Source organism: Anneissia japonica, unplaced genomic scaffold (assembly GCF_011630105.1).
Source record: "Anneissia japonica isolate Jap-2015-1 unplaced genomic scaffold, ASM1163010v1 scaffold3782_len1007564_cov172, whole genome shotgun sequence".
Lineage (NCBI taxonomy): Eukaryota > Metazoa > Echinodermata > Crinoidea > Comatulida > Comatulidae > Anneissia > Anneissia japonica.
In genome coordinates, this window is record NW_022716546.1 from 338,389 (window position 1) to 351,291 (window position 12,903).

The 12,903-nt window shown below is 36.1% G+C and overlaps 1 protein-coding gene across 1 annotated transcript; it reads right to left on the reverse strand.

Moving 5' to 3' along the window:
- Positions 1-5,687: 5,687 nt before the first annotated feature.
- On the reverse strand, positions 5,688-10,187 carry LOC117109730 (CMP-N-acetylneuraminate-poly-alpha-2,8-sialyltransferase-like). The gene is made up of 5 exons (XM_033252130.1): positions 10,036-10,187; positions 8,766-8,893; positions 7,863-7,940; positions 6,991-7,575; positions 5,688-5,981 (listed from the first exon to the last, which is right to left on the reverse strand). The coding sequence occupies exons 2-5, from the start codon at positions 8,891-8,893 to the stop codon at positions 5,711-5,713; spliced, it is 1,062 nt and encodes a 353-aa protein (XP_033108021.1). The 5' UTR covers positions 10,036-10,187; the 3' UTR covers positions 5,688-5,710.
- Between the last annotated feature and the right edge of the window lie 2,716 nt (positions 10,188-12,903).

Consider the following 12,903-nt stretch of genomic DNA (forward strand, 5'->3'; position numbering starts at 1 on the left):
ATTGTGGCTTACTCAAGCGTGTCTCTAAGCCTATTGAGAGTAATGTAGGTCGATTCGCCTACCAGTTTCAGCTGCATCTGTCCATGATCTGTCCGATCGGGTGCTGTGACGATCTCCTCGAACATCGGTCACAGGCGCATGGTGGCTACTAGAGTGAAGAGATTTATGTTGTTTAATTGTACCTTGAATTACCAATGGCGGATCTAGGGGTAGGCGGGGGAGAATATCTCCCCTACCCTTCCCTTAAAAAAACTCGCCCCTTCTCTAGTCGTTCCCCATTGAAAAATAAAAATCACTCATATCACCTTTTTGCGAGCATCCCTCACGCAATCATATATATGGGAGAGGGATTTCAAGACTACTAGATACGCCATTGTGAATGACTACAGTGACGTTGCTTCCCTACTGATTCCTTCAGCAAAAGTGCGTGGGGAGAAATGAGTATTTGTTGTTGTGGATGACTTTCAAGTATTCCCTCAGCAGGTGCGTCGCCAGGAATTTCCCGACGAGGTCCTTTCCCCCACTTGGACCCCTGATAGCGCCGCCCCTGTCCCTCACTAGGATTAGTTAAATATATCTGGTCAGTATCGATGACAATTTTCTATGGTGAATAGAGACTTGCTAAATATAGATATCTGCGTTCTTCTAGTGATTTCATGAACGTGGATATCATTCAATCAAAAATTTTAATTATTCGCGAAATTGCAAATTTACAGCATGATCAAAGTATACAACATATAAACACATAGTATAAAATTTACAAAGGACTTGTTCGATCATGTAAGAGTTAAAATTAGAAAATGCTTACAAAAGAAAAATCGCAAAAAAAAAATAAAATAAAATAAAAATGTAAATCAGAAAAGGATTTCAAAGAGATAAAACTGTCAAATATTCTCTACAAACAAATCTTACCCCTGGGGTGGCGCCATGATTTTCTCGACGGGGGGTCCGATGTCCCCGACGAAAAAAGTGGGCGTGGTCGGGCGTCACTCGAAAGTGTTCCAGGGGACGAAGCACAATATAGGGGTTTCAAAGGCTTATTTTAATTGATTTTTTTCGGCAGCTTTCCCCCCACCCCCTCTCCGCTGGCGCCACCCCTGCCTTGCCTCTTTTCGTTTAACTGCTTCTAGTTGGCTCTTATATTCTTTCTGGTAAGGATATGCAATATACTGGAACAGTATTTTAAGTTCGGCCTCACCGGGTTTTGTAAAGGTTTTTTTTTTTTTTTTTTTTTTTTTTGTATATTTCATGTTTTTTATATCCTATCTTATTGTTGTTAGCCAGGGGTTTAGAGATGACCACTTGTTGTGTTGGGCTTTAGCATGTCATCTCTAGTTTTACTGTTGTGACCAGATGTAATACTGTACATGCATTTCCCCCTACTATTAGGCATACTGTAGGCCTACTATATATTTTTAATATGTTAGTACAGCCTGAGCAGTACCTAACGCCTAATGGAAGTTCCTATAATCACGGACTACAGTATGGTAGGTCTACCCTCGTTTAAAAAGTAATAAGCCGATATCAGTGAAACTGGATAAATATCTTTTAAATCTTTCAAAGAGGAATTACTGGGCCCGGTGACAAAAAATGTTGAAGAGCACTTCCATATCAGCGAAGTATGTTCACTAATGAAGTAGCCGAGTGGTGGGTAGTCATAATGTCCCTACTACTAGAATAGATAAGAGTGTTTGACGTATTAAAATAATAAACTTGTATTTGCTGAAAGCACACTAATCAAGGATATTGATACAAATTATGATCTAAGTAGAATATTATGTGGTACTACACCCTATACCCATCTCTCAATTTCTTGCATCAAAGATCTAGTCTTTATGAAAGTCCAAATAACATTTTGCATGCACCTTATCAATGATAATATTCATATACACTATGGCCTTCTACATCGAACATTAAGTTCATACCTTAACAGCACCTCCAAAACTTCAGCACAGGAAGAGAAAAAAGACAAGATAATATTTTAAAATGTAAATGCATTAATGACTTTTATTTGTTCATTTTCAATATTAAAGATGTAACATTTTCATCATTAAATATGTAACAAACGGTAAAATCTGACTTGCAGACGGCCTATTATACTTTTGATTGTAATGTTCGGTCAGCGGATTTACTGTCCGCATAATATATTATCATCAGAGGACACCTTCAGCTAATAGTCATCAGCAATCTATCATTGAAAAGCCCCGCCCCCTTGAATAAGCTCCTACAAACCTACAGTGTTAAAAACATATGCAAACATGTGGGTTTCTTAAGACACGCGCGTATTTCTGGCCCTGCTTTGTTGGTCAGTTGTTCAGCTTGATTGACAGTCTGGAAAGGTCTTTTAATGGACCTTTCCGCTAAGCCCCGCCCTTGGATATTGTTGCTAAGGTCCCAATGACAGTGCAAAAACATAGTAAACACTTGCACTTGTGGGACAACACGTGTGTTTGTGAGACACGCGCGTGTTCCTGGCCTGCGCCTTTGGGACAACATGCGTGTTTGTGAGACACACATGTTCCTGGCCCTGTTCTGATTGGTCGGTTGTTAAGTGTGATTGACACTCTGGAAAGGTTTTTTAATTTTTATTTTTAAACAAATAACAATAATTATAAAATTAAATCACTTAAAATATTAATAATACTGTAAGAATGATTTCAAATCAAATTTAAAGCTCGAGTGAATGCTTGCTAAACTTCAACAAAAACTCCCTAATAAAACACCTGATTCGTACCATTATATGCACTGAGATTAATGCATCATCTACTGTATCACCTACACTTGCAAAGTTGTATCAGCATTAATATTTTTTCAACTTAAATTTTTATGCAGGATGTTCTAGTGGTTTTCAGGTTTGGTCTCACCTTATCCTTACTCATGGTAAAGTCATTGTCTCGGCAGTGCACGCTATTGGAGTCACTGGCTTATTCTGCAGTGGAAATTATGCCAGAGCCCAACATACTGCCTTTGTGGATTACCTGCGTGTACATTTCCCGAGACAGCCATGTTACTTAGACATCGGTGGGTGAGACTACTTGAATGTCACATCTCTGGCATCTCTGCTCATTTTATTTTATTTTTTATTATTAAGCACCTCAAGGTTGTTAACATTAGGTGCTATATAAATATTTATTATTATTATTATACTATTTAGCCTTTTAATCAAGTTTTGGGTGATCATGATCGAGGACATTTTTCTTTCTTATGCTCTTCATCCTCTGGATACTAGTGGATCCAGGGGTGGCTTAGATCTTTCATACAACCCTCCCATATTCTGATTCAATGGGTTTCTATTAAAAAATTGGCAAGTGCACATTAAATTATATACCTGATTATACTAATTAACCTTAATTATTACAACTTGTGATGTATAAAATATTCTCTTTTATATCACAAAGTCTTAATGACAAATTGGTCAAAAACTCAACATACCAATGTACTGTATATGTTTAATATAAACATATGAATATATATTCATGTTTAATCTACTTACAAATACCAATAAGTCTGCTTGGTTATCAAAAAACATATTCAATAAACCATGAAAATATATATAATAATATAAATATAATATAGAATGCATTAAATACTTTACTGTTGCTAACTACTAATTGCAACTAACATTTAAAAGCCCCTTGAAAAAAACGTGCCCTGAAGACACAAAAAATACAAATACAGTACAGTACAATTAAGTTCAAATCAAGAGAAAAATTAATAGCGCCCTCAACACTGTTTAAGCTCTCTGTCCACATACAATATCAAGTTTTTGTGTGACAAGCACCTCCCTGGCGTTACTAATATTTGTAATTTTCCCAAGGATGTGGGACAACAACATCGTCATGCCTGTTTATGGGCAAATCATATAAATATGTAGCCTAAAACCTGAAGTGTGGGCAGAGGTTTGTTTCTTTATCAGGCTAGCTGTAATAAGTTATAATCGTTGGTGATGCTCTATAGGATTTTAATCAAGGAACCCTGGGATTATAGACAAGCACCCCAAAAAAGCCAGAATAGAAGCTAAATGAAACAATGTAGAAGTAGAATCATAAAGCTAATGCAATGATAAGTGATATATCAGTGGCGAAAGGGTACAGTAACAGTGCAAAAGCCCAGAACACCAGTCGACCCATTTTAAAAAATAAGGTTTTTAGTGATATATCAGTGGCGAAAGGGTACAGTAACAGTGCAAAAGCCCAGAACACCAGTCGACCCATTTTAAAAAATAAGGTTTTTCTTATGTAATAGTAAAAGTAAATCACTGCCAAGCCACATGGCTCATAAGGATGGAGCTTATCCCAAGTTTTTGTAGTGTGAAGCAGATGAAAGTGTGATTCTCCCCTAGGCGGGACATTAGTCCAGAACAGGTTACTTCGCAGCAATTTGCTGGTACCCATTGACATACAGCTACTGAAGCAATGTAAATACGTGCCTTACTCAAAGACACAAGTGAAATGCACAGTGAAGGATTGAAATCCTGACCTCGAGATTGGGAAACCAAACCATTTCCACTGCAGCTAACCGCTTCCACATTTTTTAAGGTATTGGCATCAACAAGTTTTGAAGCATTTAAATATCAATATGATGATCACACTGCAAAACATTTTACAGTTTAACATCAGATACAGTACAAACGCTAAGTATATTTGACTAATGCAAATCCCAATTAGAAAAATAAATTTAAACTAAATTCCTTCTCTTGAAAACTACTATTAAGTGAAAAATAATATTTTTGTATATATTTACTGGCTTGACTAAAAAATATGTACTGTAATGTGTCATTGACCTTTCTACTATAAATGCTATCGCCAGAAGCTACGCCCCCGAAACCCACCATTGGGTGTCACACTTAAAATTTTACCAGAAGGTAAAGATGTATGCGAGGTGAAATTGAGGTATGAGTGACATTGGATATTACTCATGGTTTACAATGCATTAGACACAACTTCATCTAGTAGATTATTAACATTATTAGATTATATGAAGGCAGTTTATAATATATTACAGTTGGCCATGTAAAAAAAAAATGTTCTTGATTGTCCCCTCCCTACTTAAAAAAAAAATCACTCAACCAATTTTTTTTCCCCGCCAAAAGCCACAATAATATCGTCTTTCTATCAATAGTTCAACTTCAGCTAGGTCTAGGTTTTTTGGGGAGTAATTATTCTGTCTTTCAATTGTTTCTCCTGATCAAATGCTACACTGGAAGATTCGGCAAAGTCAGCCACCTTTTACAGTACATGAAGCCTTGCACTCCATGGGGGATTCGAAGACTTGATATTGATTTTTTTTAAAAAATAAAAAACCTCCTCTCCCTACCGACTTTTTTACATAAAAAGTACGATCAACAACTCCTTTTTTTTTTACATGGCCTTATGGCATTAGACACACTGTTTCATAGGTTGATGAGACTGATTTCAATTATAGCAGTGCACTTTGACCCTTGGCACATGGGAAGGAAATAGAAAAAGGTTTGGCAGTCTAGTATAAGAGGAATTGTAATCAATGTTAGTTAATAGTGAAGGACATTATCTCAAAAACTTTCAATTGAAAGCTGACAATTTGAGTTCATCCCACACTATCAAATTTGATGAGACAAAATTTGTGCGATTAGTGCACTATCACAAACATAGATTTACCTGAATGAAATATTTTACTTTTCATACTAGTTGAATGCTGTCTCTTATACACATCTATATCATACACTGTAGACTTACTCCGGCTGCTTACATTTACTTGTAACCAACTTAAGCCCGCCAATACTTTCAAGTTCTTTCAGATGACGGAATTCTGCAGGGAAATCGTGGACATTGTTTTCATACTTGTAGGGAATATCTTCGTAATAATGGTATTGGATGCTGCGACCGTTACTATCGACGTGGAATGGATAGAAGCCATACAGAGTAATCTCATCGCAGAAAGTAGTCGCTATTGTGTAAAGATTAAGACCAGTTGTTGTGTAGTACTCATCTAAGGACCAAAACCTGTAAAAATATTATATAAGAATATTATTGGAGAACTACTGTAGATTACCACATTGTTTACCGATACAATGACATAAGACAGGGGTACAAAGTTAGAAGCCACTAATGGGAGATTTGGTTTAACTAGCGTTTTTAACTAATTGTATTTTGTATCTTCTGAAGGCCTTAGCCAGCTGAATTTCAGGGCAGAAAATATACTGTAAGCCAATTTGTAGTTCTAACTGCGCATGTCCATAGTGAAGGTCAATTGACATAAACAATCAATTAAACAAATTGAACATAGTAGGCCTCCAAATAGGTACGGCCTTTTTGGAATCATCTAACTTTTTAGGAAGCAATAAGTAACAGTTCTTCATCTTTACCTTAAATATTAGTTTATTAATTGATGCAAGTATTTGTTACACTATGCATCACATCACAGTTTACTATTTTCAGACAATTTCAAAGGCCGCCATAAGCCTATGCTGTGCGGTGTTAAATGATTGTTTATGTCGACTGACCTTTACTACAGACATGCGCAGAATGAATTGGCTTATTAATAATACAGTACTAGTAAAAATGCGCAAGCACCTTGAATTTGCAGGTGACAGTTTAGCTTCCAACAGAATTTTGCTTGATCGTGCAATTCAAGAACAGTGCTGATTTCTGAGTGTGTCTCGCAAAGATTTGGGAGCCTGTAGTAGACATTTTAAGTTCTATTGCCGTACACCATTAATATTTGCTGTAAACCAATATATTAGGAATTCTACAGCAAGAAGCATGTAATCAGGCAAAACTTAATTGTTTTGGTCTTCTCAATTGAAGTTGATAACAGTTTAACCTTTGACCCATAATGAACAACTCAATTTGCTGTTTTTACAATTTTTATGTGATGTAAAGTAGAACTTTACATCACATAAAAATTTCTTTTTGCATTATAAAGTTACAGTAACTTGTATCTTGTAATTAAATGTTCTTTGAATTTACCATGACGGATACTGATTTAAAATGAAGCGAGAAATATGCTCACCATTTGATTATTGCTGCCAATGTTCGCCAACTGTATCCAATGCGAATAAGTAGCTTGTACTCATCTTTCAACTTTCTCGCAACTGTTTGCAGCCTCATTCGAGCGTAAAACCGAAAGCGTACTCCTTTGGGATACCAAACTATGGAATCATTTAAAAATCTAATTTTCTCAACTGCTGCCAAAGTCTCTGGATCTGATTTATCACGAGCAAGTAGATTATAAAGTGTTCTTACTGTTTCTAAATTGATAATTGTAAAATTTGTTTTTATTCCAACATCTTTTGCGAATTGTTTTATGGGTGCGATATTTGATCGCATAACAAAATCATACTGAGTGTCAATCTCCTTACCGCATCCACTGCCAAGTAATATTCCACTATTTCCTATCACTGCACATTTCTTTTGTGGGCGTACAGTTTCAAAGTTGGCCTCCATTTCAGCCGGCATTCCAGTCTTTCCATCAAAAAGAAAATTGACATATTCAAAAACATTGAAACCTTGTTTAAAATCAAGATTTTCCGGTGTGTTATTCGCTGCGTAAATCATCAATGTGTGGTCTGGAGGCAGGCATTTCTTGGCAAGTTTCCTAATAAAAATTAAAAAATAAAATAAAAGAACAGTGATAAAGAGTATAACATATTTATTATTTGTAAAACAGGTTAACAAAATAAAAACTATTAAAAAACAATAAAAAGAATTATTAAAATATATACCAACTTAACAATACTTTACTTATTACTTTACTTTACTTTATTTATATAATTAAAAAATTATATAAATTAGAATAATTATATAATTATTATTTATATTATTATAGTTATAATTATTTGACATTTGAAGACAATCAAAAGCGTCAGTAAACAGAAAACATACTTAATTTTTTTGGCTGCATCCCATTGTCCTTTCTTCTTATATAGACTTCTCATAGCTGCAGCTTTCTCCAAAGGGAAACTGTAAATAAAAATTATGCTTTTTCTTGAAAATAAATGATAAATATAGCGACAGACTCTTTCTCTCTCGGTCCTATCCTCAGGGGTCCTAGATTTGGAAGAAGTCACTTCTGTGAAATCTGGTTAAAACCTATTTTCCACTTGAGAATTTATTTGCTTGATTCGAAAAGTGTGTGCATTCGAAGGGCATGCACATTCACATTTCTATTGGAGTTCTCGCTGCTTCAGCGAATCGGTAGTTTAAACTGTTTCTACGTTTTGCAAAACCAAACCAATGCACAACCAATCAGAGCTCAAGAACTGAACCGATGCCTTTGATTCACGCAAATAAATTTGCCTAGCTGAAAACAGGCTTTATGAGCTTTCTTAACACGTCTAATTTAATTTTGGTGCACATAGTGAAAGCCATCAGCACTGACTTCATGAAACAATTGATAAAAAAAAAATACTGTACATGGAAATATTACGAAATTTGCAGGAGATAGGTCTTTTTCCAAGAGAATCCTGCATGCTTACGGGAGGCTGTCCCAATTTCTGGGAGACTCCTGCAAGTTGCGGTAGACTTAGGACCTGTGTATCCTATCACTAGATGGCTATTCTACCAGAAAATAAGTATTCAGCTTATTTCCTAGTGCATTACACTAGAGTGTATGTCATTGACTGGTCTCTAAATCAGTGATTATCGCTGTGACCATCATGTTCATTGGTCATGACGAATGACCTTAAAATTATTAAGGACGATGTACTCAGTTGGGAACAACCACTGGAACAAACATAAATAATAATTACAATTTTGTTTGAACAACATGTGTCTAGCTGTACTTACGGCTCGCATTGTTGTGGCATAGGATACGCAATGGGCACGTCTACAGCAATGTAAAACAAGACTGAGGATGATACGAGTAGGAAGAACAGCGCTGGTTTAACCTTCACCCTCGGGGCTCTCAGCCGCATCTGTGTTTGCAAGCATAAAACAACAAATGTTGTTAGTACTTCTTAGTTGGCCTACTGTAGCCTACACACTCTTGGGTGACAGGAGTGTAGGACATGCTTGTATGGGTCAGTATTGGATAATATTAATTTAAATATTTGTCCCAGGCCTACAGTTACCTAGCCTAATATAATAATATAGCCATGTATTGTAAGTCATGTAGTACATATAGTTGGTGGCCCTAATTTAATCATAAATTTAGGTTGTTTTAAGCCTTCAGTCATTTTGCCAGAGTTACACAGCCCTTTTTAGGCCAAAATAACCCATGTTTAATTTTTTCCTTTATTTCCTATCAATTTATAATAAATAGGGCTGATAATAATAGTAGTATGGTCCGATTCGAGCTTATATTACAAATGATCAGGCCCAAGACAATCGGGCCCATTTTCATAACGATCAGGCTTGATTTGAAAGTGGGCCCAATCGTCTGGAAATGGGCTCTATCATCCTGGGCCCAATCGTCTGGTGGGCCCCATGGCTTTAGGCAAAATTAGTTCAGCACCATGCCATGGCTGTCATTTGTATTACTATTCGTTGATGTTTGATATACCGAAATAAATAAATAAAATTATTAAAATGATCATTTAATACAATTTTTTGTTTAAAGAACAACATATTTTTAGCATGTTATTGAAATACCTAGTATAGGTCCTATGTTATATTTGGAACGCAATAATAAATCAGAATGAAAGTGGACCCGAAAGTACACACTAGGAGAAGGACCCAATCGTCTCAATTTTCAGCTTGGCCTGTCCTACTAGACCTAGCCTCGTTAACCACACAGTTTCTTGATCTTGATATGATTTGTTGCTGAATGAACAGTCACTTACTTACGACTATAAAATCTACTCGGATTAGGCCTATGCTCACAGTGAGCACATAATATTAACTCACCCAATGTAGGCCTAACATTATCCTACCTATTCACCTCGGCCATACAGTGACATAGTTCGTCGGAACGAACAACTCAAAGCTCGGCTACTCAAGAAAGTGTGATGACGAATCATCACGCGCATCGTAGGCCTAGCGTTTACGTTGATCATACCGCTCTATATTTAATCGTCTTATATATGTTTAATCTGTATAGTAGACGTAATCAACTTACTGTGACAGTAAACCTCTTCAAAAACTTTGAAAAAACATGATAAATATTTAGAGAGCAGCGTATATACTGTTACTTTTCATTCAATAGATTTTATTGTTTTTGTACAGCATTGCATCCTGCGTCCTTTAAACCGCTTTAACAAACAGAAGACATCTGCGCATGCGGGACATGGGAGCGTTTGATCAAGGTAATTCAACAAAAGGACGCACATCTCGGGACATCAAAGGTTATAACTCTGGCATCGACATTCTAGGCGCACGTGCGTCCCTACACGCTGAACGTCACAAAAACCATAGCAACCAGGAGCGTTTGATGATAGGTGCATGCATTATGCATGCAGAGTCATATATGGCTCTAGCTAGGTACAGTATGCAAACTTTTCATCCGATAATTCATAATACCCACCCATTTTACTCCACTTGTTTTTAATAAAAATTTCCTCCATTAATCCAGTTTCTATTTTGAATAAAATTACGACAATGGCTAAAGGTCAGTCACTACAGCAAATCCAAGGAGAGCCTGCAACATCTGTGGGAGCGGACGTAGGTTAAATGCATAGGGCCTTATTAAAGTATTATAGGCCCCTATACCATATTTGTTTACATTTACTATGAAATAGCAGTAGTGTACTGTAAATAGGCCTACGATAGGCCTATCTACCTATTTGAAGCGCTAAATTACATTAAGTGTTTTTACACAGCGCTTCTCATTTTTTTTAAAGGTTCCTTTCAGACGTAACAGGCTTTCTAGATTGGACATGGATTGACCAGGCCTACCAAATCCAAATGCTAACTATCTCATACCTTTTCTGATAAAGACAATTTATCTGCTGAATCATGGGGCGGACACAGCAACATCTGACGTCTTGCCAAAGCTCCTCCTAAATCCACTCCAGTCTATACAATGGCCCATAGACCCCATTTCAGATAATTATAGGAATATCTAACAATCATATAGATGGCCTATTTATTTATCACATCAAATTTCTAGAGTATATTCGGCGTGGACAATCGGTTTTTGCGTTTAAAGCTGTGACCGGCTTTTTGTTACACATTAAGTTTTATATATGTAGTAGGTATATGTTTGTGTACGTGAGAAAAAAGAAAATTAGCAAAAAGGGTTCACCCTTTTATGCTCCATCACCCTTTGGCTGCCAAGCTCACTCTTGCTCACTGGGCAGCCAAAGGTGAGGGAGCGCTGCTCCCCTTATAAGCAGCAACCTGACGAAGGCACTACATAACAATGTACTTTCTAGTTCAAAGTCACATACGCACGCCCGTCAGTCATTTACAGCAATAGATATATCCAGCATCTATATTTAATATGCAATAAAAGGTTGCATCGTAACACAAAGGTGTCACAATTATGCATAGCAATGTTTTTTAATTAAAATTTAATTAAATCATTAATGAATTATGATCCTTATTTATCTTTAAATAATATTGAAATATAGGCCTACGTTTAAATGTTTATTATTATAATCTCACATGCTTTGATATTTAATATCAGATGTATAAATGCTTGTACAATTTAACCAATAGCAACTAGCATGAGGTATAGGCCTACGTACATTTATCATTATAACGTCACACATTTCATTTCCGAAAAGTTAGAAGTCATGAGTCATCAGTTTTACTTCCGAACAAAACATGATAGTGTGTGTCTGAGGTCTCACTACGAAAATAACAGAAGGAAAACTAAACCTTGATTATGATCCTTAAATTAACCCTGGGACAAAAACCGGAAAAAAAAAATCAAATAAAAAACCAGGATTACCAGGCCTTTCTTTTCTGCAGTTTAAATATCACTGACAAGCAGTTGTCATGTCAAAAAGGGCCTGTTTCTACAAACTGAGGTTCTTCTTGCTATAACATATTCATGTTCAGCATATGCGACCTACTTGCTTACCGATACCCCATCCTGTGGCAAAAATGTCGTCAAAGTAATCAATAGGCCTACACAGGATACAATTGCATACAAAATGTAAACAACAGCAGCTCATGCCTGTGATCTTATTAATTGAACTTAAGCCCCCGAAAAATAAAACAATTTAGGGGTTTCAAATGCTTATTCGATTTTGAAGTCGATTTTCTGTTGAAAATAGTTGTGTACATTTTTTTTTTCTCCCCGACGAATTGTAGTGTTTCTCCCCGACTGGAGGCCAGCTCTCCCCGAAGGGACACTCTCCCCACTGACGCCACTCCTAAATAGGCCCATATGGTCAAAACGTCGTTCCTTTATAAGCGTTACCGTATTTTTCATTTAGGCCTAAATACAAAACCTATTTATTTGTAATTATTATTAGGCCTAGAGTAGTACCTAGTGGCGTATCTAGGGGTCAATGATTAGTTGAGGGGGATAATGTGATTTTATGCGCTTTTTAACAAATTGACCGTGACTTTTGGTGGGGGGGGGGCGCCCGGGGGTGCAAGTAATTTATGGAGGGGCGCCGCTGGTACTGTACCACTAATAGTAGCAGTAGTAGTGTATATTTATTATTATTATTTATTATTATTATTATTATTATTATTATTATTATTATTATTATTATTATTATTATTATTATTATTATTATTATAGGAACCACGCACAGTACAATTATTATATTTCCATGAATAGATTCCTCAGGTTTGTAAATGTAGATTTAAATGATTCACGAACGAATAACTTATAATTATAGGTTTTGATCTGATGAATAATTTAAATTTAAAAGTATGTTTAGTGCGTCATTTCAATTCTCAGCTCGTAAGAGGAGCCGTTTCCATACAAGAAAGCGACAAATTCAATATATTAGATTAAATAATTTAAATTCTTTAAATAATTCGACCTAAAATACAAAAAAAAAACACCTTTTAAGGTATTTGTTTT